The 24,323-nt window shown below is 35.5% G+C and overlaps 1 protein-coding gene across 1 annotated transcript in view; it reads left to right on the plus strand.

Annotated features, from left to right (window-relative positions):
• Nucleotides 1-23,542, plus strand: part of CFAP46 (cilia and flagella associated protein 46) — a 68,476-nt gene extending 44,934 nt beyond the window's left edge. Inside the window, exons 36-59 of the mRNA XM_041467351.1 lie at nt 240-440; nt 1,594-1,700; nt 2,533-2,715; nt 3,493-3,628; nt 4,354-4,533; nt 4,951-5,139; nt 5,867-6,001; nt 6,867-7,046; nt 8,054-8,221; nt 9,046-9,143; nt 9,833-9,912; nt 10,310-10,461; nt 12,198-12,319; nt 12,681-12,760; nt 13,721-13,885; nt 14,383-14,459; nt 15,012-15,072; nt 15,165-15,200; nt 16,376-16,478; nt 17,664-17,776; nt 19,929-20,010; nt 21,855-21,991; nt 22,544-22,630; nt 23,406-23,542. Coding sequence (XP_041323285.1) covers nt 240-440; nt 1,594-1,700; nt 2,533-2,715; nt 3,493-3,628; nt 4,354-4,533; nt 4,951-5,139; nt 5,867-6,001; nt 6,867-7,046; nt 8,054-8,221; nt 9,046-9,143; nt 9,833-9,912; nt 10,310-10,461; nt 12,198-12,319; nt 12,681-12,760; nt 13,721-13,885; nt 14,383-14,459; nt 15,012-15,072; nt 15,165-15,200; nt 16,376-16,478; nt 17,664-17,776; nt 19,929-20,010; nt 21,855-21,991; nt 22,544-22,630; nt 23,406-23,542 — 3,009 coding nt within the window. The remainder of the gene's footprint in view (nt 1-239; nt 441-1,593; nt 1,701-2,532; nt 2,716-3,492; nt 3,629-4,353; nt 4,534-4,950; nt 5,140-5,866; nt 6,002-6,866; nt 7,047-8,053; nt 8,222-9,045; nt 9,144-9,832; nt 9,913-10,309; nt 10,462-12,197; nt 12,320-12,680; nt 12,761-13,720; nt 13,886-14,382; nt 14,460-15,011; nt 15,073-15,164; nt 15,201-16,375; nt 16,479-17,663; nt 17,777-19,928; nt 20,011-21,854; nt 21,992-22,543; nt 22,631-23,405) is intronic.
• Nucleotides 23,543-24,323: the final 781 nt, after the last annotated feature.

The following is a 24,323-nucleotide window of genomic DNA, read 5'->3' on the forward strand; positions in this document are numbered from 1 at the left end:
TATATACATACTAAATAATAGCAGAAAAATAGTTTATTTGACTGGTGGAATAGAAGGTACAGGAACAGAAAGAAATATGAGGTAGACGTAGCATAAGGAATAACTAAGAAATTCAGCAGATACTTGGGGAATAGCATTCGCTTTTTATTTCTTTAAGGTTAATATAAAATATGGACAGACAAAACTACAAATAGCAGTAGTGGATTTTTAGTGTATAGATCAAATCTCTCTCTTTCTAGGAATTGAGGGCCCTATCTGATATGTCAAGGTGCTTGTACTTACTTGCTGTGTTGGCTAACCTGGAAAAAAACCACAGACAAGCTAAAGCACTCCTTGAGAAAGCACAGCTTCTGGGAGGAGATGAACAATTTTGGTATGACAGTACTCTTAGTCTGACGGAAGCAATTCTAGAGGAAGAGGGGGAAGGAAAACAGAGCATGGTAAGGAAATTTTTTGGCTTTGGAGATTATTTTTGGGGCTTTTTTCAGCAGTGGTCTTTCTCAGTGAAATATTACTGCCTTTACATTTTAATAAAAGCAAAATTAGGTGTTAAATGTAGTTAATATTGTTCTCTCTGAGCATTTAACAGACATTAATTACAGGTTTCAAACAGATGCAGGCCACTCGGAATGAGATTCTACCCACAGAAGTTTAGGATGTATGTTCTCCTATTGGAATAAAACCAGTTATAATCTAGTATGTATGACTAAATCCCCAGAGATCTGAGTATCTTAAGTAGAATTCTTTTGTATTCAGACAATTCTGTTAACACTGGTGTATTTATTTTTCATATTCAATAAAAATCAAACCTTTCAGTATTATTTTCTATTATGCTTTTCCTTCCCAAGTATTTCAAACAGTTTAAAAAATATTATTTCTAGATTCTGGAAGATACTTCTGTAACACTTTTTTTTTTTTAACCCTATAACATCAAAATATCCATTTACTGTTAAACCCTTAACTTTCATGAGTTTCAGCATAAATAAAGTCATATGTCTGTGATGATCTAACCTGTCTTGATAAACTGTTCAAGGCTGAGTCATGTAGAGGGATTATTTTGATTTTGACTAAACTCCTATTTACTGTCTTTTGCTATGTGCCTCCAAGATGAATCTGCTCCATCTTCTCTCCTTGTATGTATGTGCAGCATTCATGTAATCATCAAAGTATCTCAGTGAGATCGTAACACAGAGAGGACACAGTCTTAAGCTGTGCCATGGGAAATATAGGCTGGTTTTAGGAAAAAAATTTTTATTGAAAGAGTGATCGAGTACTGGAATGGCTGCCCAGGGAGGTGGTGGAGTCACCATCCCTGGATGTGTTTAAAACAGACTGGATGTGGCACTGGGTGCCAGGGTTTAGTTGAGGTGTTAAGGCATGGGTAGAACTCAGTGATCTTGAAGGTCTCTTCCAACCTGGTCACTCTGTGATTCTGTGACTCAGACTTTCTAGACCTATTTACAGTTATCCAGAGCCAGCCATCTTGGGGATGATTAACATGTTCTGTACAAAATTTAAGCTTTCTAAATGAATGTTTATTATTATCTGTAGATATCTAAAATAGAATTATGAAAATTTTGCTGTTACCTGCAGGCTTGTGAGGTACTGGAACATACTATAAGTGTCCTTCGATCTACTTTACTGGAGAGACCTGGCAGGCAATCAGAATTGGGTTTTATGATTGCATCCCTTGAAGCCAGGTAAGCTGTCTTTTCTCTAAAATATGCCTGGCTTCTAAAGTGCAGCTACATTGCAAATATATGTACTTATTACAATGCTGTCTTATTTTAGTGTGGCAAATTCTGTGGATTCTCAAATATTTTTGTTTCAAGTAATTTATGTTCTGGTTTGGTTTTTTAAAGTTTAAATTTCTTTTCAAATTTTTGTATTTCCTTCTCAAATGCTTGCATGTAGCCCTATGACCTGTTATGTTGGCAAACTAGACACCACAACCTATTGTACATATATATAGCTTGCACATATACATATGTATATAGCTTGCAGTACAGGTTACCTAAAGGTGCAATGTGTATTTGCCTGTGCAGAGTATCTGTTTGAGCACAACACCACTGGAGTCTACAGTATTGACTTCTGTTCTCACCATGATCCAAGAAGCCTGTTTAAGGTGAAACTAAACAATTATTTCAGTTCCACTGAAATCCAAGCACAGAGACCTTAAAATGTGTTGGTGACGGGAGAGAAGTGCACAACACTAACACTCCTGTCTTTCCATAAATGGGGAGCTTTTCTACTAGAAAAGGAAGACTGTTATCAGTCTTCTCAGTTCATCTGTACTTAGAAGACTGATTAGGAGTAAAATGGAATCATTAGATACATGGAACGTGTGATACCTCTTCTCAATCTCAAAATATAATATTTGGATTTTTTCAGAATTACTACAATTTGTAAAACACACAATTGTGGTGCTTTTTGTAGACTTAGAATTTAAAGGAAGGCAGAGAGAAATGTGTCTGTTCCCAAAAATAGCCTGTGCTTTCTGACTGCTATCTTGTATTTCATTTTTATTTCTAGAAAAACACTTATTCAGATACATTTTGCCCAGGATCATATGACAATTGATGCCAATTCTGCTCAGCTGCCACACATTCTACAGGAATCCTACAATAAATTAGTTCAAGTTGAGAAGGACTTTCTTCATCACGGGCATAAAAACTACAGCGCTGAAATACTGCTGCAATGTGCAAATATTTGTAGGTAAGACTATACCTCTACTGAAAAATTTTATCTAGGTTAAACTACTCCATGAAGTGTCTTGTTTACTTTTTGTAGTCTAAGATGGAAAAGAGCAGATAACAGGTTTTATATATTGATGCTAGATGTCTGTCTGCATTCCTCATGTGTTCTGTATTCAGAAATGTACTGTAGAATCAAAAATTGTTTTCACTGAAGGCAGAGTTCTCTTTTGTTGTCTTTTGAGGTCAAAACAAAGTGCTAGGGTCTCTTAAGTCAGATTTTTGACTTCTCATTTGTAGACATATTTTAGCAGCCACACCAATCATTCTCTAGTATTTACAAGGATTTTACAATTCTTACTGTTTTTCTAGAAACTGCTGCAATAGTAAAAGTGCAAAACATGGTATGCTTGGAATCCCAGCTGTTTGCAAGGCACCCCTTAAAACAGCTGAGATATGTTTTGTACCTGGTATACTGCTATTGTGTTCCTGCTAAATACATACTCTAGAATATGATCTGCCTTTCTTCTCTTTGAGTCATGGCATCTTCTTGCATTGCAGCCATACAGTTCTAAGAGACTGTGGAAAAAATAACTTGTAAGGGTTCACTTATGCTATTTGTACATTTCAAAAACACACATACAAATTTAATATTTTTATTATTAATTAATCTATTTTATCTATTAATTGAGTAATTATTTTTTTTGTATATGTTCAACAGTGTGGATACTGTAAAAATAAGCACTTTCTTATGTTAGTTCTTTTGAGTTTATGGTGTTGTTTTGGTTTTTTTTTTCAGGATGACTGCCAAGCAGGAAAGTAACAAAAGAAACAAACACAGTCACTATCTAGATGCTTGTAGCTTAGCTCAGCGAGCAGTATCCAGAACAGAGGAAGTGTTTAATAACATTTGTAGTTTATTTGCATTTAATGAGGTATTTACTTTTTTTACCTTAATAGTGGAAAGGAAACCTAGTTTAGTTGTAATATTCACTCATGCTTGGATAATCTCATTTGGGGCTTCCAGGATTTGTCTTTCTGTAATGATAAACATTCTTTGAATATAGAAGGAAAAATTGCATGCTGAAAGAATTAGCAGTTGAAAAAGGTATGAAAGAGGATTTGTTTGGTCTTTGTCAAGTTTATTTAATTCTGGCATTTATCTAATAGCTACAAAAGAAAAAAAGTATAAACTTGGAGATATTTTTCATTCGCTACAGACCTTGAAAGTTTAAAATTCCTCAAAATATGTTTATTCTCAGGAAAAACAAAAAGCCTTCACAAAACATTACAAATAAATAATGTCTTTCTTCAAAATAGTGTATTTTGGGTAATGAAAGCCTGCAGCCTACTTTGCTAGTGTGTATGTAGCATTATTGGATATTACATATTTGTACCAGGTGTGTGAAACACAAAAAGCAAAAACCCAGCTGCTCTTACTCTGTGGAGCTACCTTGATTGCCTCGTAATATATTTGACATCATTGAAGTTCTTCTTTTAAACTACTTAAATATCTTCATTGCAATTTTTCTGCCCTATCAAGGTGGTAATGCTAAAATGTTTGTTTCTTTCGTTAAAATAAATACAACATTCTAACTTCTTATGAGGTTAATTTGCAAAAATACTTGAAATTAAAATAGTATTTTCTGTTGTATTTTAGAGTACAAATGTTAGTATCCCATTAATGAGACAACTAGCTCTTAGAAAAATAAATCTTGTGGAAATTCTTTTGGATATTTTTCATCTTGCCATTACTGAGAAGAAGCTTAAAAATGTGGGAGAAACATCATTTCATGAATTTATGGAGGAAATCATCATTGAAGATGATGCAATAGAACAGGTAATACAAAAGATTTAGTCCTATGATTTACATAAAAGTTATAACAAGGTTTTCCATAGCACAACATCTTCCACTACTGAGGAAATGGGTTCCCAGAGCAGTCATGTAGTTTTGTAGCAATGGAGGTTGAAGTGTGTGGTTTTAGTCTTGGGGACGGTTTGCTGGCCTCCCTGCTCTTATCCCACATTTTCCTTGGCACTGGTTGAACTTTGCTTATGCATGTTACATTGAACTTTTTTTTCTTAATCAGTTGTTAATGAATTTGTACACCTATTAAAGACAGCTCGTTTCTAGTTGAAAGTATAATCATATTTAACATATGAATTCGTATGTGAATATATGTGTTACATTTTTTAAAAATGCGTTCTTCTGTGTGAGTATACATGAGCAAATAAATATAAATATGTATTTTACCAGGATTGGAAGTACATGAAACGCACTATGGCTCATATTACACTGGCTCAGTTAGCAAACATGCAGAATCTTTGTAAAGGCTGTCCCAACATCAAATCCAGATGCCTGTATCTAACTGGAAAAACCCTTCGTTTACTTGCCATTAATGCAGATCCTGTATATTCAGAGATTTACTGGAAGCCAAATGTTATGGTATGCATTCTTTTCTTCAGTTAAATTTATTTTTCTGTGTAAAGTTTATCTGCTCTAATATTTTTTATATACATTTGTCTAAAAGCTGCTCTTTATATGGAGCTAGGTTTTATATACTGCATGCAAGCCATAATAAAAATGGATGGCAAAATGAGTAATTTCAAAAACATGCTTCTGCCTGCATGCTGTCCTCATGTAGCTAATTTTTGATTTGTTTGTGAGATATACTAATTGTCAGATTTTCAAAACAGAGGTAGAAAAATTCCTCGAATGCATTAAAGGGTGGGTGAGGTACGGTTTGTGAATCCATGCGATCAAGTATTGATTTGTATGTTAAAAGCTTGGGTTTGTAAGTTCCTTCTGTGTTGTAGTAAGAACCCTTGCAAAGAATCCTTGTAAAAAAAGGAGAATTGATGGAGGCATTATAAATTCAGTGATGAATTAAAGTTTTCAGAAGAAATTAATGGAGGACAAATATGAGAAAGTCAAACTCTCAGAGGTTGTATGGGGGGGCCTTTTTAGTTTATGTTGTTCATATTGCCTTCATAACATGCTAAGAAATTTTGATAGTTGATAGTATTACTAAATCTCTCACCACGAAGGAATTAAGATAGTGATTTCTTTTAAGATTAATTCCATTTTCACATAAGCTTTCACGAAAGAAATGAAGCCTGCATTACTTAATGAAGTGATTAATTGTTAATTTTTTTTAAACTGTGATGGGTAGGAAGATGCTATATCAGACATCAGAAAATCTTCGCTGACTTCAGCAGAATGCAGTGAACAGGACGTGACAGAGAGCGGTTTATCAACTAATGAATGTCATAATGATAAGTACAGGGGGAAAATACAGGAATTAAAGGTATATTACTTTATGAGCTTGCATTAGAATTTGAGTGCTTTCTTTTTATGGAATAATACTCAACTTATCAGTTCTTTTTAAACTGATAATGGAAATGTTGTAACAAAAACTTGATCTTAAAAAAGACAAAAATCTACAAAACACCTTCTAACAAACAGCTCTGCTGTGTAGCTCAGGCCTGCTCCTCAGTAGATTGTGTGGGAGCTCCTGAATGAGCTAACCCAGCTGCTCTCAGAAAGAAATAATTTCTCCTTCAGTGGTTTCCCACTGTTTGACCATGTACCGACCAGGACTAGATGAGCAGGCGGTTCCTTTCTGCTTCACAAATATGACTTTTTGCAGACTGGGAACAAAGAAAGGAATTACTTCAATCACAAAATATTTGTGAAATTCACTGAGCTGATCTCTGTTAATTACTGCTGTTGAAAGCACACTAGGAATTTGGAATGTACAGTTTGTGTTGCTAGTAAAATCATTAAATACCTGAGGTAAGAGATTTGTGGGTTAATTTGGATTAAATATGTTTGCCCACAGAAACAATTGTACTGATCCTTGATTCTGAACTGCTCATATTGCCTGGAATTTAAAGTCTGTTCTGCTGAGTACAGATTTTATATTAAAAGAAATTTCTTTGTTAGACCAAATATTTTTTAATGTAGTAAAACCATGTTGGTGTCAGCTAAAAAAATTAATTAGTATTTGCATATTTTGATCATACTTTAAGTGCCTTAAAAAGAAAATGCATTAAAATTGCACATTAAAAAGCAATATTTATCTACTCTAACATGCTGTAATTGGTGTATGCATAACGAATACTTAATATTAGCCAATTTTAATATAAAGCTTTTTATTTTTTGTCATCTAGACACAACAAAGGATGGCTCAAAAGTATCTTTCTCAATCCAATGAGGCTTTGCTACAGTCTGTGGCTATTGCATTCAGTCATAATGTTACTGATGTACTGGCTCTGGCTAGTTTGGAAATGGCTGAATGCTTTCGACAGTTTGATCCAATTTCAACTAGCCAGTTTTTGGCACTTCATCAGGTGAGGCAACTAATGTTTGTGCTGCTTTTCAGTGGGAGGATGTTTGAAGTTGCAAAAAAGAAACAGTATTTGCATGGTCTGAAAATTTGCCATAGAGAACACATGTAGGGTTCCATGTAAGAACCAGTGTGTAATATAGGTCATCAAATATATGGTATATTTGCTAAGCTCAGAACGTTAGATCAGTGGTTTGTTAACAATTCTAATATCTGCTGTGTATGACCTAACATTTTCATTGATAATTGCAAACATGAAATATTTTAATAGGAATAAATTACTATATTGTCATTAGCAAAGATAAGACATTGCCACAAAATAATTTCATCCTTCCCTAACAAAAAATTAAAAAAATCTTTCCCTGGATTTGTTCAATCATTATTTTGAAGTGGATAATTCAGTTTAGGTTCAGTTTCTCAGATTGATACCTGCACAACGTGGTTCCATAGATGGCTTGAAGGTGTATGCATGTGAATATGTGCCTCCATCAAAGAGAAGATGCAGAAAAGCTGTAGGGCTTATATTCGCTGTATCAGGAACAAATAACCCATAGTTCCTAGTTCAAATGACAGGATTGGTATGTTTGCTGAAAGAAAAGTTGATATAGTCTTACCCATTATTTTGAATTTTGTAGAAGTCTGCTGTGTGATATGATGTGTGTCCATTAAAGCACAGAAACAGAAAAGACTCAGCTTACTTGAAAGGCTAAGCTAAGAACACAGTATTTACCATTCCATGTAGACCTTAGATGACTAAATGCAGGAACCTTGATGATAAATGTAAACAAAGAAATCAATTCCAGCTATTTGTATTTAAGAAATCTTCCTTAGTTATTGTCAGACTGTTTACATTAACCTGTAAGAACAAACAGCAGTCTTCTGCTAGTTCATCTCATCTTTCAAGGAAGAGAATTTCTCTTCAACATAGATATATGTTATAAAAAGCATAGTATATATATTTATTAATTTTATTTTTGTGAAGGAAAATAAATAGATGTAAACATTTTGCAGAGTTGTTCAGTGTCTACGATGATGAAGAAAATTCTTCTAACTGCTACATCCAACACCAGCAGCTCTCAGCTGGCAGCATTGCTCCATCTGCAGAATCAGTTAAAACAAAACAGAAACACAAGTGATCTTCTAAAATGTGTGGAACAGCAGCTGACTGCTAATTCAGTGGTAACTTTCTGAGCTACTTATTAGGGGTTTATTATATGTTATATAAATGCACACAGAGAGATATATGTGTGTATACAGGACATGGGTTGGTGGTGGGTTAGCAGTGCTGAGAGAGTGTTGGATTCGATGGTCTCTGAGGGCTTTTCCCACCTGAACAATTCTGAGATTCTAAGAACCACCCCTGTACCTTCCCCTGCTACCAAAATCTTGCCACGTAAACCAAATACAATTTTATATAGTACTTGTTGGTGAAGTGTCTCTAGCAAAACCTTTTTTTCAAAAATAAATGTTACTATGAGTTATTCTACTCCTTTCCTTTGCTAATAGTCTGCTATTATTTGATAGCATTTTAACTTTAGAAACTGTGTAGCGGCCGTAAAACTCATGCTGGTATGGAGAGAGGACTAAGATACAGTATTTGTAATTTGTTTTAAATAATATTTATAAGTTCTTTTGCACTGCACAAAAATTACATGCTCATAGAGTGGTTGAGGTTAGAAAAAATCTCTGAAGGTCATCTTGTAAACCCCTCCTTCTCAAGCAAGGGCCAGCTGGAGCTTGTTGTCCACGACCATTTCCAGATGGCTTTTGAATTATCCAAGAATGGAGGCTGCACAGCCTCCTCGGACTGCTTGTGCCAGTGCTTGCTTCCCTCACAGGGAAGCAGTATTTCTTGTGGTTTGTACTGTCCTGGCACATCTGCTGAGTGTGTGGGACTTTAAGTACGTTCTTTCCTAGAATTACTATCCATTTTCTAATGAAAGAACTGAGAATGTGATTTACAAAGTCTATGAAAATAATGGTACTTTTGAACTACTGTACAGGCATGGAGAAACCTCTGTATTCCTGTTGAACATTTTAATATAGTGGATGAATTGCCATCCAGTTTCTGCATAGTTATTCTCCAGCATTCAGAAGACAGGTATAAAATTTCATCCTTTTGATTTAGCACTGTTTGTTACAAATACAGTCTTTTTTTACATGGTTGAATATTGCCTTTCACTTCTAATTTTGATGGACTTGAATTTTAGGATAATGAACTAATGAATATATAAATCAAACTGCCTGCAGCTCAGTGTTATGTTTTCTGTTCTTTCCATTTCCCTAATTATCTCTTAAATCCCCAGAGGTCACTTGAAAGGTTTCAAGCCATTCTTGACATGATTCCTAAGTTCTGTTAAGAATTTCTTGCTTTTATTGCTTATGCTCTTGGAAATGTTAGAAGGGGACATATTTAGCTTTATAAAGCCACCAATTATCTGATTATTGCAGCCTAATTAGCTGCAAATAAACTAGCTCATAAATTGAGCTATAGCAACTGACTATGAGAGCATTCATCAATTTAAAAAGTCTTTAACACTTGTCATGGAACAAATAGAAATCTACCTTAATGGTTACACAGTGATAAAAGAATTTGCCTTACCAGTCTCAGTTTGTTCCTGCTAGAATTTGCAGGTATTTGCACCCAAGGTGGGGGTAGTTACTGTATCATGACAGTATTTGTGAGCACATTAAATTAGAGGGCAATAATTACTCTTCTGATAAATCTGAGTCATATAAACAAGGCTAGATTGTCAAATAATCTATTCAGCACTTTTCTGGTTTCCACAGATCACAGTTGTACAGTTCATTGATTGAGGTGCCCAAAGTAAGTACTGCAAGACAGAAAGGAAAACTCACTCAGCGGATGGGTAAGTACCTCTTACTTTAAAGACATAAAAATCATTGCACTGATGTTATGAGAAGGCTCATATCTTTCACTGTTGCAGTTAGTAAAAATTTTAAATACTTTAAAAAAGAATTCTAACTCTTCCTAATTTCCAAGGAATATGTGTCTCATTATCAGATGTCATATATCTAGTCACAATTTATATAATTTTTGTTTATATTTTAAGGCTGAAGTTGTTACAAATAAATAATATAGGTTTTTTTCATTGTACATGACTGTATATATTTTGTGCCTATCTATCTAGATTTTATTTTCAAATAATATCATGACTAGAAACTGATGGTGTTTGTACAATCATTTATTCAAGTACAAATATGTCTCAAAAAGACTCCTAAGAGGGTGTTATCCTTCTTGAATAGTGCAGGCAAAGGTTTCTCGATTTCCTGTGAATCCTGATGTGTTTCGTATTTTGTTGGAAAAAACGCGTCTTTACAAGCAGCAAAAGATGAAGAATCATCTTAAACCAACTGTTATTCCCAACTTGAAAGAGTGTGTCTCCAAAACAGATGTGGTAATATATTTTATTACCTTATATTTAAAGTTGGGTGAAAAACATGTACTAAATATATGATAGACATTCTTTATGCAGAATTTTTCCGTTCATTCCAGGTGTGGCATCCCTAGTCTTCACAGTTACTATATGTTTTGTACTCTGCTTCAAAATTTAATCTTACTGTGCTATAGTTGCTGTATTTGTCATTCAGGAGCTTTGAAATGTTCGGTACTTAATCAGAATTAAAATGATGCAGTTTACGTGAAAATGTGCCATATTTCAGAGATTTCAGCACACTCTGGCGACTGGCACTTGGTGAAGGGCTGGAACTTGGGACTTCGTCTTCCTCTCAAGAGAAGCCATCAGGGCAGCTGGCTGGGGAAATTTGGTGCCTTCTCAGCTCAGCTGGGCACTCTGGGGTGACCACTCAGAGCAGGGCCATTCTGCTCCTCTCTCTTGACGCTGGCTGCAGACAGGCACCCATGGAATTTGCCCTGAGCACGCCCAGGACTGTGAAATGCAGCCTCTCGAGGGGGAAAAAAACCACTCATAGCAACCCCCCCAAAAAAACACAAGAGAAAATCCAAACGGGAGGCTCCACCTGCACTGCCTCAGCTATATGGCAAAAGCCAAGAGGGAAGAGAGAGCCGAGGGGGAAGAGAGAGCCGAGAGGGAAGAGAGAGCCAAGGGGGCAGAGAGCTCTGCTGGGCGACTGACTTTTAGCGGGGGCTGGCACTCCCCTGCCCCCTGGTTCTGGTTCGGGCTGCAGGCCCTGAAAGAAACAGTGACAATTTTGGGCACAGATAGATATAGGATACAATAACAGTCTGGGTTACCCTGCACATTGACAAATCTGGTTCTTGAGTTGTAATTCTGTTTTATGCATCACGTTACCATCTTTCTGTTAAAATACTGAGTACTGCAGATGACTGAAGTGCTGGTGATCACTTTCTCTTGCCTATGGCCAGCCTTTGTTGTTTGGCAAGTTTGTAAAGGTTGCTGTATTTGGGTAAGTCAAAAAAAAGGTGCTAAGATAGTGTCAGGTTGAACAGGTGAAAAAAACAAGTGACTTAGGTTTTTAAAAAGCGTATGCATTAAAGTCACAGAACTTATGCATGCACCCTGTACTGAGCCACACAAGCCTTGGATGAGGATTTAATTCATTAATACCAACACTCTTCACCATTTAGTTGAGTTTGTTCAGTTAGTGGATTTTTGTCCATCTAGGTTGGATTTTACAAAATTCAGTTTTCAATGTCTTTCCCTCCTCCATGATTGTATTTTCTCCTTCTCTATTTTCTTCATTCTGATTAATTTCTTCCTTAAGTTGGCTCCACTGATCTCTCCATATGCTTTCATTTGCTTCTTCTATATTCATCATACAGTTTCTGTTCACTTCTGAAAGTTGTCCTTATGCAGGTTCTTCTCATTATTTGAAGGGACACATTATAATTTCTTTCTGCTGTAGATTTCTGCTATTCTCTGTTGAAATTGCTGAAGTATATTAATTATTTAAATAATAAGTATCGACACCTTCTAGTAATTCTAGAGTATTTTGCAAAATGCTGATACAAAATTTTGAAATAAAGTAGTTTTGAAACCAACTTCTTATATTTGTATTTTCCATTTTATGATATTTCACATTATTTTATTTAGTTTCTGATTTAACATATTACAAAATTTATATATATAATGGTATTTAACAAGAATGGAGATTGAAAGTGTTCTAATTTTTGTTTCTGTGTGTGTAATAGACTGCAACAGGGAAAAGAGGTGATAGTGAGCTGGACTTGACATCAGATTTCTCTGAAATAATAGAAATTATGGAAGACTATCTGAAACCAACCCTGTCACAGTTTGATTTTTCTGCTGTCAGGTAAGATATATTGACTTTGATTATCATTTGTGAAAACAGAACTGTGACTCAAGTGCCTCAAATAAAGGAATGGTTTTAGAAAGGTGTTGATTGAAGGTTTCATGTCTTGAAAGAGAGTATATTCGGCATATGTCAGACTAAGAGACTGAGCAATATGATAGACAAATAGCCATTTCTGAGAAGAACTGTTCTCTTGTACTTAAGTTGAAGTTCAAGATGCAACAGTATAATTAAAACGACTAAAGATGGGACTTCTAAACGACAGGAACTCCTAAGGGAGAGTGTCCTTTGTGTAAAATTTCACTGAAACTGACGCAGAAATTGAAGCTGGTAATATTTTCCATTAATTTGCTCTTCCCAGAGAATCCCAGTGTGTATCAGCAGATGAAACAGGAAAAAAGAAAGTGAAAGATAAGGACACCAAACAAGTTGGAATGCAGGGTATGTGCTCCCTTGAGTTGTGTGTGTGTGTGAACAAATACCTAAATCCAGTAATTTCAATTTTATTTAAGACAAGGAGAGGACAAAGGCTTCTTTTGCATTGTTTTTCTCTGTTTTTTTTTTTTTTTTTTTTTTTTCTGTATCGAATCAAATATTCCAGTATATTTTCAAAGACAGACTTAGATGCTGGAGCAGTGCTTCTGTGTTTATTTAGAGTCTTCCAAACCATACAGTCTGTAGACACCTAAATAAAATGGCTTTATCACAAACTGGTTTTTCAGGGGAGGAGCTAGAACAAAGAACTTTCTTAAGTGAGTAGACTGGTAGATGTCTTTGTTTTGGTTTTTTTTTTTTTTTTTTTTTTTTTTTTTTGCTTTTAGCTTTATGGACTCTCACAGGTTGTTAGCTTGCATACAAGCCTAATGCTACAGTATGTCTCTAAACACATCTCAGGAATACACATCTGCAAAAACTGGATAAATTGTCTCCCATACCTATGCTCTTTCTCCGTAGAGCAGAAATATTGCCACAATAATATTTAGTACTTTTTTCCCCAGATAACACAAACAAAATTTTTCTACAGAATAACACAATATTGGATAAGAGTGCCTTTACAACTCTATTCTTTTTAGCCAATCACTTCTGTGGCAATTTTGCATTTCCAAATATTGTTTTCCTGAATGTATTGTATATACCTGGACTTGGACCTGAGATGGTTGGTTATTAATAGAGGGATGTTTTCCCCTCTGAAGAACTGGTGCTAACAAGTGCATAGAAATTTGAGAACATCTTAAGACCAATTGTATAAAAAGAAATATTTTTTCTTAATGCACTTAATCCACAATACAATGAAGTTCATCTGTCATACAATGGAGGAAACTTAGGTTTTTACATCTAACTGCAATAGTTTATAGACAAACTGAGAACTAATCTCAATCATGTTCTGTCACATCTCTTTAGATACACCTGCGGATTTAGGATTGTGTGTGGTATTACTGGTGGATACATTATTTATGGAGTTGCCTTTGGAAGCTCTGAGTATATTTAAGGAAGAAGGAATAAGTTCTGTTTCCAGAGATTTTTCTCTACAGTTTCTCTACAATCGACTACATTGGGCTGAGTCAGGTACTATTAGACAGTTTTCTGTGCTTTCTAAAATTCCCTTAAAGAAGTAAAAAAAATCCAATTAAAATACGAAACTTCCTTTTTCCTTTAAACCTCTGTGTGTCCCACAGAAACTTCAGTTATTACATTAACATCAACAATTAATAGATGTGGTAAATTACTTTGAAAGTGCTTTGATGATCACTGTTCAACTCTATCAAAAATTGAAAAGGTAATGAAGCATTTAATGTCTGAGGGATCACATCTCCTCCTTGTTTTTCACTTTAAAGCCTTTATTTTTAGGCAAGAAGTCTTGGGTAATGTCCTTACCTTGCTGTGTTTTGAAATGAATTTTTATATTTTTATTTTAATCTGTTGCTGTTATTATTTTTATTATTACTACTAGTAGTACTATTACTACTATTACTTAATGATATTAAATATTTACAGTCCTTCAAGGACATTTATTTGCTAAAACTGCCTATGCATTAATTTTTTTTTCCTTTTAATTTTCACAGAAACCGAATTTAAAAAAAAAGTTGAAACATCTAAAGAAAAAAACACAAAAGCTCATCAGAAAAAGAATGTCCAAATGGTGAACTTTCCACATTTTTGTAAATAACCAGAGAACTTGCATAGAAAAGTGTGAAAGTGGGTTGCATAGAGGCTCATTATGTGTGCTAGAATTCTGAAGTGGAGTGAATGTCTCATAATCTCATAAGACCATAAGAATCTTGCTTCCTGCTGATTTTCCAAGGGGTTTTTCTTTGAAATAAATGGCACATATTTAATAACCCACAAAGGAAGCTGCTTAAAGTTACTGAAAATAATTTCTGCAACAAAATATTGTATTTTATATAGTGATTACATATGTTTTTATAAATCTATATTTATATTTCCATATATATCTATATATGTGTGCACACATATGTATATATGTGTAATATATGTATATGCATTGTAGTTAATGCAGAATAGTTTATTAATTTCCACTGACAATTGAATACCATGATGCTTTTAAAACCAGATTCAAAACTTTGTTGTTTGACATGTCTTTCTCGTAGTCGTTTGACACAAATACTACAATACTGTTAGTATTTAATTGAAACTTTAACATGTAAGAGAATATGTATTATTTTAATTGTAGGCACCAGTTAATCGTGATCTACCTTCTAATTGCTTGCCTGTTGATACACGTAATTTAAAATGTATCCTTTCACAACCTATTGGTTAAGTGTATCAGCTACATTTCCTTCTTTTGTTGTTTGAATACATTTGTTTGTGATTAACTGTTTATCAGATATTGTGGACCCCTATAATGAAGGAAGAGAATCAGGTAATATATATCAAATAATATTTTATTCACAATCTACCCGTCGAATTTAGAATTGTTATGTACCAAAAAATAGTAGAAGTCGTGACATCAAGATGTTGGCAAAAAAGCATTCTTTTTCCTCAGAACAGCACAGCTTATCAGCTGTATATGGTGCATCTGTGAAACAGCACAACAGTTAATGAAGGGGTTTTTTTTAGCTCCAGAAAGACAGACTGGTTTGGGTTGGAAGGGACCTATAGGTTCATCTCCTGCCACCGCTGCCATGGCAGGGACACCTTCCCCTGTCCCAGGTGCTCCAGCCCCAGTGTCCAGCCTGGCCTTGGGCACTGCCAGGGATGCAGGGGCAGCCCCAGCTGCTCTGGGCACCCTGTGCCAGGGCTGCCCACCCTGCCAGGAACAATTCCTTCCTGATATCTAACATAAACCAACTATGTTTCAGTGTGAAGCCATTCACCCTTGTCCTGTCACTATATGTTCTTGTAAATAGTCTTTCTCCATCTGTCTTGTTGGCTGCCTTCAGGTGTTGAAATAATTGCTAAGTCTAAACACCATGCAAATGAAGCTACAGAACAATCAGTAGCATAACAGAGCGTGTCTCCATGTGTGTGCAGTTCTCCTTCACAGCAGATCAATATAAAACCCTTCATGTGCTCAATATCTCACTCTAGAGCGTATCTTTTAACTTATACTAGTATGAAAATGTAGTCAAAAGGAGAAAATTGTTTATCATTAAATGTGCAATGTCCTTGGAGAGAAGAGGTGATTTTGGAGTCTTGTTTCCTGAAATCAGGACTCTGGAAACACAGTTAGTTTATCCACCCATTTAAGTCTTCTCTGAGCTGTGCAATAAAACTGTATGAGCAGTACTGGTTTTCAATTCTTTACCCTTTTTTCAGGATACCTAAAATTTTTATTTTGTGTCCTCAACCTGTCCACCAAATAATCCTTGTTCATTATAAAAGACACTTTTCAAATGGGCATCCCAATTTTATTCTGAAAATGTCACAATTGTTTTAATTTTAAAATCCAGACTTAGGGTTCAAAAACCATGAAATCTAATGATGACGTAAAACCCCATAAATATGATAGTGTCATTTTAAAGTTATTGAAATTGAGATTGCCCAAATTAGTTTGTAGTATGTTACATTCGTAATGATGAAATTCTGTTGTTACAGAAGCTTCAAGTCCTTCCCAAAAAATACAGGAAATGCTAGAAAAATACCATCACCCATTCGCAGCGCAGTGGGAAGGTGTCATTGGCAATATGTGTGCCCCAAGGTGTGTAATATTCCATCGGCTTTCTTGTTTTATCCATATTTCTTGTTTAAAATTGTGCCTATTTTCAGACACTTTGTTCATAAAATAGGGTCACATTTTGCTGAGCTGATAAACACATAGCAAACCATTGTTGTTGTATCAAACACAGAACTAGGTTTGTAGACAGAATATTTTAGGGATCTGAAATAGAGTGCCGCAGAGTGATTTAACCAGGCTGGTTTTGTCAGAGTTGCTGTATATGTAAATAATCTAATTTTGATAGAAACTCTGCTGGTGCAGTCTTTGATGAATACACATATGTGAGCAGAAGTGTAATTTCTGGCTTTGCTCATAATTGTTTGTAAATCCAAGTAGTAAAACCATGTAAAACAGTATCTCCATGCACTCAGCCAGCTGTAAATGGGAGCGCAGATTTCAGAAGCAGAGTAGTGAAGGTACAGCACACAGTTTCCAATTTCAAACATTGATCATGAAGCTACTACCGTTTTATGGAGTCTACTCATAAACACACTTTGTTCTTTGTAGAAATACTTTACTTTTAAGATCATAGCCATAGGGAAATAAAAGGGATCTCAAGAGGTTGAACAGTGACAAAGCCCTATGAGACACATGGCCATCAATGGACCTTCCTTCCTAGCTGCTAGTTCAGCAGTCAGTCCTTTGGAATTGTGTCTTCTTAGTTAATACCACTGAGTGGGTACTCGACTATTTTTTCATAAAAATTGCAAAGATCATTATTACCAAATTGCAGTTTTTGCTGCCAGCTGGCCTGATTATCCACACCTCTTTTTAAAAACTAATTGCTCATGTCCTGGTGGGTATACACATGACTATTCCTTTTGAATGTTAGACAAAGACTGTATTTTAAAGCTGTACAAAACACACAGTGATGATTTTCTTAAATTTTGTTTTTTTGATGGAGAGGATGGTATTTATCTAAAAATACACTATGCCTCTTGCTCACTGAGATGTTACTGGGTAATCATTTTAATACAAGAGCATAGTATTAATAATCCATATGAGTTATTACACTTCTCACAGAATCCTGCAGCCATGTTTATCTTCTTGCTTTGCATGCTGACTTTTGTTATAATTATTTCTGGAGTAAATAGCACTGAACTGTTTGCTATGGATAATTTCTGCAGAGTATGCTTGTAAAAGAGTAACTTTCTTCCTTCCTTTCAGCCAAGTTGAATGGGAACAGCTGATGACAAACTGTAGTGCATTTCTCTTCTATGGGATGGAGAGGTTCATGTCTCATGTGTTACTTGATTGGTTGGTTGCTATGAACATCCCAAGTAAGATCAGCAAATTGAGAAATATTTTTAATTACACCAACGTTTATTCCTAGATGTGTCTTATTGTATCATTACCACTATATTGATGTTGGCAATTAAGGGCTTTTTTCTAGATCCAGGGTTTTTAATCAGAGAACCTTTGTATTATGTAGGTTTTATTCTGTTGCACAACTTTCTTGTAAATCCTCACAAATAAGCTTCTTCACTTCCATGTGTTGGAATTTCTTAGGTTTCAAAAATTAAGTCAATATCTAATGGTTTTCTCAGTAAACCATCTCATTTTCTTTGGAATTTAGTATTTGGTTGCAAGGTATTTTTTTAATGGTAAGAACAATCTCTGCAGTGCCACTTCAAGTGCCAAAATTCCTAAGTCTCTGCTGAGGCAAGCAAGAATTGTCCATCAGGGCTAGGTTAATGCTGAAGGAATACTCTGGTATTACAGAGCATTTGTAGACTCTGTAAAGTCTCTGTACCCTCTGTAGAAAGTATTTTGTATCTTTCTTCACAACTAATTAGTCTTTCTGTTGTAGCATAAGGCTTAGATTCAGGACTGGTTTTTAAGATTAACAATCTTCATTTCTCCTACTGTTTTCATTGCACAACTGGAAGAACTTTGATTTCAGAGTTGTGCTGAATTTGTCGGGGTAGCTATATTGTGTTGGCGTGTGAAAGTGAGGACAGCACACCTCAGATTGTGGAGCCCTGTAGAGCAACAGGAAGCTTCTTCATGAAGCTTTGATTTTAAAAGTGATTTAAATATCTATATGTAAATATTACAAGAAATAAGAAAATATGTTTTCTCTGTATTAATGGATCATGTCTGAAGATGGTGTTTCAGATATCCATAGACCAGATATTTACTGGTCTGGCAACTTTTGGAAAGTTGTTAAACCTTACCCTTTTTCCTACTCTTAAAATATGTCAGGATTCATTCTGTCTGAGATTTCTGAGAGCTCTAACCTAGACCAAATATTGTGAAGTATTTGGTTTGGCCATTTACATGATGAAATAAAATATATAATTGCTAAATCTGAGCATGAGACCAGGCTGACAAAGAGAATGCAGTGGTTTAGCATTCTGAAATGCAAGATTATGATTACAAATTAACCTTGCTTTATGTGGGGTGTAATTTGGGAAAGTCTAGTGGGAGATATTATACTTCAGGGAAAATAACCAGTTAATCGTTAATAGATTAGGGTGACTGCTTAAGGGGCAGAGTTACAGAGCAGACTCAAGAGGTTGATCACAAATTAAGCAATGTACCCCTGCTAGTGTTAAAAAACCCCCAAGGTCTGTGTAGGGGTAGCTGTGCAGGAGTGTCACATGCAAGCTGTGTGAAATAATTTCCCACTCTACATAGTATTCCAAAGGTCTCAGCTGGAGAAAAATATCAACCACATGGAGAAAGTTACTGCTGGAGAACATCAGGCATGGTCAAAAGGCTGTACTACAGCTTTTGTGCTTAGTTTTATTAATAAATATGTATGCATTGATATGTTTATATGCATTTAAAACAGGCCTTCAGAGAAGAGATTGACGTGTTGAGAGGAGATGTGATAGAAGTTTTGAGTGTGTCAAAGACTTTCCAGGCAGAGAAGTAATTTCCTTCTCATCTGCTTGGGACAGGAGAATAAGTAGCAGATTTAAGCTACAGCAAATGAAACAGTAGGCAAAACCTTTTAATTCTGAGAGGATTCTGGGTTGTTTCACTGGAGACTTTTAAGGAGAATAAAGCATGTTAGGGATGTAACTTGGTTGTAAGTTGTGGAGAGGAGCTGTGGTACAAAAAAATTTCTATGCCTGCATACCATAAACTCTTCCAAGAGTTCAGAACTACAGAGCTGGGCATACAGGTCATTGGCTGTAATAGGATGGTATGTGGACTTCCTTACCAATTATGCTAATGTGGCATAGGGAAAAAACCCCTGCAAAACACTATGGAAAAGTGTAGCAAAATTACATGAAATAATGCTAGCATGACTATTAGTGTATTTTACATAATACTTGACAATTGCAGCTGAAATATGTAGATTTTATACTAGTGGTTTAGACTGTGTTCAAGAAAGTAATTAATTTACAAAAGGCCTGATTTTCTTAAATTATTATGGTGGGCATTATTATCAGTGCAAACACATTGCTATATTTTTTCCAGGATGCCGTTTGGTGATTCTTCTTGATCTGGTAAGATCACAGCAAAGTTACCAAAGAATTGCAAACTCTGATTTCCACAAAAGGTAGGTAAAGTCAATTTCAGTAAAGTCCACAATAAAGTAGATTATTTCAAATATAAGTTAAAATTTTGAGTTATGAATATTATTCTTTACTTCTGCAAGAAAAAGAGCTTCTTTATAGGACTAAATAGGATGAAAGCTCTGTTAGAAGGCAATGACAAGAAAATATGACACAGAAACCTTGCTACATTATGCACACCTCACAAGTCTGAGAGCAAGATTCTCAAAATGTTCTAATTGAATATATAAAGTTTTCCTTTGACAGATAAACCTCTGATGGTTCATGCATGGAAAAATTTAACAATCAGATTTTTATTTAAACAAATTATTATAGCATGTAAAATAGCCTGTTCAGAATTTTTAATATTAATTGCAGCTTTTTTTTTTAAATCTTGAAAAGCATTTCAGTATTTTCATTGCTTTTAAGTTGGCAGGTAGGGTTTACATTCTTTTATTGCATGTCCATTATAAATTCTTGACAGGTGCCACAGTGTCCTAATTTTATTAATTAATTATTTAGACCATGCTGATTTTTCAGAAAACCTGATGGTACTCTTGAGGGATGAGATGCCTTGCAGAGGGATGTAGATAGATTGGAGCATTGGGCAGTCGACAGTGACACGAAATTTAGCAGGAGCAAATGACAGACTCTTGACTGGTGACACAGTAATGCTGGACACAAGTGTAAACCCAGAGAGGGATGGCTGGAGAGCAGCCCTGCAGAAAGGCACTTGAGGCTGAGCCAGCACTGTGCCTGGGCAGCAACTGAGCAAAGCACACCCCAGGGACATAAGTATCTCTTGACTTTTCTAATTATTCATTCCATGAAGAAGAAATAGAAAAAAATTCGCTAAAAAATACTGTTTAATTAGTGCAACAATGCATAAGGTAAATCTAGTTGTCTGTAAAATAGGTTATACACATATCTACATAAGTAAATATGCAGATATGTGTCTGTATAAACAAACTTGTGGTATTTTTTGATATCCTTTTTGATCCCAAACAGCCATTTCCTAAAGTAAACCAAAACACAATTCCTTAAACTAGTTTTTCAAACTCAAAAATTTTGAAGTCTCAGTTCAATAGTTTAGTGAATTTATCAATAAGAGTTACATGTCTAAGTCCAAAAGCTTCTTGAAAACTGAGAATAACATTCATTTAAAAAATGAGTCACATAAACTCCATAGACAATCAGATAGCATCTCCCCAAAAGATTGCAGAAAACTTCATTACCATCTTTTGATAAAGTTACTATAAAAAGCAAGTCTGAATAAAACCAAACTGCAACCTTCTATTTGCTGCAGTTTCAACCTTAGAGTATCACTCCCCTTTTATAACTAAAATAATTTTGCTGAAGATGCTTACTGAAATATTCAGCAGTAAAAACTCAAACCACACATTGCATGTGATTTGCTTTTAAGCCTCTGAATCAACACCATACTTATGACAAAGAAGAAGGCTTCACTTCCTGCAATATTTTATGTCTAAACATGTCTTTTCACACCTGATTCTCAATTTTTTTACTGTCTTATAAAAGGTGTTCTGCAGTGTTTTGTAAATGTTATGGTCTTACTACTCCTTTCAGATTTCCAAAGATGTCCAGAACTACAGTAATATGACAAGAGAGTAAATCCCATGGTAAAATTGTTGAGAGAAGATTACCTGCATTCATTGTATTAAATTCAAAGTGACATATAAATGTTGGAAAACACTTGATGATCAGCATACAAGAAAATTCACTCTGACGTTCTGTCTCCTTGTATCAAAAGACATTGTATATTTAGTTGTATTTTTATATATTATGTGCATTTTTCTTTTATTGATCTAGTAATTCTGATCTTCTTTAGTCGTCTACGTATTGCTCTAGAGAGACCACCAGAGACAGCAATGCTTCTGAGCCTTACAGGTGTTGGTTCTGTGATAGCCCCCCAGTGGCACACAAACTCGGAGGAGCATGCAGAAAGGCTGGAGACCTTGTTTGAGAGTGAGTGTTTGTGTTTGTGTTTGTGTTTGTGCTTGCCCTCGCTGGTGTGTGCATTGCTCCAGACCCCCGTGTGTGTGTGTGTGTGTGCTCAGGGGCTGTGTGCACCTGCCTGTCTCCTGCCTCTTCTTTCTTTGCCCCTCCCCAGACTCTGCCTGCAGTTTCCCTAGGAGGTGGACTGCCTGCAGGAGCCACCATGTGGTTGACAGGTTGATCTCTCACACAGAACACTAACTCACTTAAAACAGATTTGGGGGGGTGTTTGTTTATGGTTATATGGAAAGAATAGGATTTATATGGTGAGAAGCACTGCCCCAGGACATGGCCATCTGTAGTTACATAAACCATGGGGAAAAAGTCCCCTGGACGTAACTTACATCTGCACAGATACATTGCTTACATCTGTAAAGATATCCTTCTTCATTAAGTTTTAAATGAAAAACCATTTCATGGTTTTCACCATTTCATGGTGAAAGCACCAGGCTGTGTGGTTGATATTTTCTTGTTTTTCAAAATTTTCATTAAAAACTCACAGAAACTAACATTTCTTTCCAGATTTGCTAAGCTTTGGTAAAACGACTGGACAGACAGTTCATGTTCTTCAGAAAAGTAGAAGTCACAGGAAAAGGGATTCCATTAAAGGTAAGAATTAAAAGGCTTAGTATGAAAGCCTGGCTATAAACACTAACTATAGGCTTTAGACAGGTAGTTCACAGGTGTAAGTGAAACCTTAGAGATGAGCTGTTACAATTTTCTCTGAAACTTCTTAAAAGAGCTGGGAGTCAGAAGACCACTGATACAATAGCATAATTTGAGTAGCTATATTTTATATAAATAAAATTTGGGGAGGCTTTCACATAGCTGACCAAAAGCTAAAATTTTTTCTCCACTGAACAAATAAGGTAGTGTTACTAACAATGCAAATCAGGAGCACAATATAGAAAATATAAATGGTGTGGGATTATAACTGCAAAAATATCAGTAGGATCTGCAGTGATTTTAGACAGTCTGCATTGTACAGGGCATACTAGACATAAGAAATATCTGGCATCTTCTTGGAGAAAGGGGAAGAATTTCTGAGTAAAACAATTTCTAATATACTGTCTATAAAATTGTACTGCTATTTTTCAATGCATAGAACTTACCTTTTAAAATAAGGTTTAGTAAAATAAATTTTATTTATAGCTTTAACTGTCATAGAATTGAAGAAAGAGCTCAGATCAGAAATATTTCCTAGTTTTCTGGTTTTCTTTTTCAGAAAATGTTTCTTCAATATAGTGACAGTTGTTAATATTTTTAAAAGAATGTTAAAGAACCACAAATATTAATCAAAGAGAAGATGTGTTAAATGATAGCACAGCATTCTTATATTTAGTCATATTCAGAAATAACAATGGTTTTTAATACATTTTTATAGAGGAAGAAGATTCTCACAGCTCTCCTGGAGATGAAATAGAAGAGCAGACTGTTTGCACTTCCTCAGATCCTCCTGCAAGTCATCCATCGTTTTTTAATTGTGTCCTCTATGGTTTACCCAACATAATTCTAAAGTAATTTGTGTCAATCTTTTCATGCTGATCTAAGGAGAGGTGAGATTAAGAAAATGTACATATTGCTGTTTCAGATCTAAACAGTTTGATATTAGAATGCCAGGAAAATAGAATATATGGTTCAGAAATTTCAGTTAGTGCTCTAAGGTTTTTTTAACTTAGTGAATCCTTTAAAAATTTGGTAAGTACCAACATATTGTAAAGAAAAGTGGGCTTGATGCATGAATGGAATTGAAATGTATCAGCGTCAGTGCTTCCATTTGGAAAAGCATTTCCTTGATGTATTTTGTTTTCACATGGACAATTAATCAGAAACATAGCTAGAAAATTTACCAAGTAACCTTATTCTGAATGAACTGATCTTTTTATGTGGAGGTAGTTGTAGTTTAATTAGAAAACAAATTCGTGTTAAATAAAAAGGTTAATAATTTTTGCTTTCTTTATTTGCCTGTGTTTTTCATTAATAACATTCCCAACATAATTCCTCATTCCCAATCTCCCATCCAGCCCTGCCTCTGGCACTGGGAGCCATTCCCTGTGTCCTGTCCCTCCATCCCTGTCCCCAGTCCCTCTCCAGCTCTCCTGGAGCCTCCCCTGGCAGGGCTCTGAGCTCTGCCTGGAGCTGCTCCTCTCCAGGTGAGCCCCCCAGGTGTGCCAGCCTGTCCCAGAGCAGAGCTGCTCCAGCTCCCTGAGCAGCTCCAGGGCCTTCTCTGGACTCGTTCTTTTACTGGGGACTCCTAGTTAGATGCATTCTCCATCTGGACTTTCACAAGACTGAAAAATTA

Source organism: Pyrgilauda ruficollis, unplaced genomic scaffold (genome assembly GCF_017590135.1).
Source record: "Pyrgilauda ruficollis isolate IOZ18807 unplaced genomic scaffold, ASM1759013v1 scaffold207, whole genome shotgun sequence".
In the NCBI taxonomy this organism is placed as follows: Eukaryota; Metazoa; Chordata; class Aves; order Passeriformes; family Passeridae; genus Pyrgilauda; species Pyrgilauda ruficollis.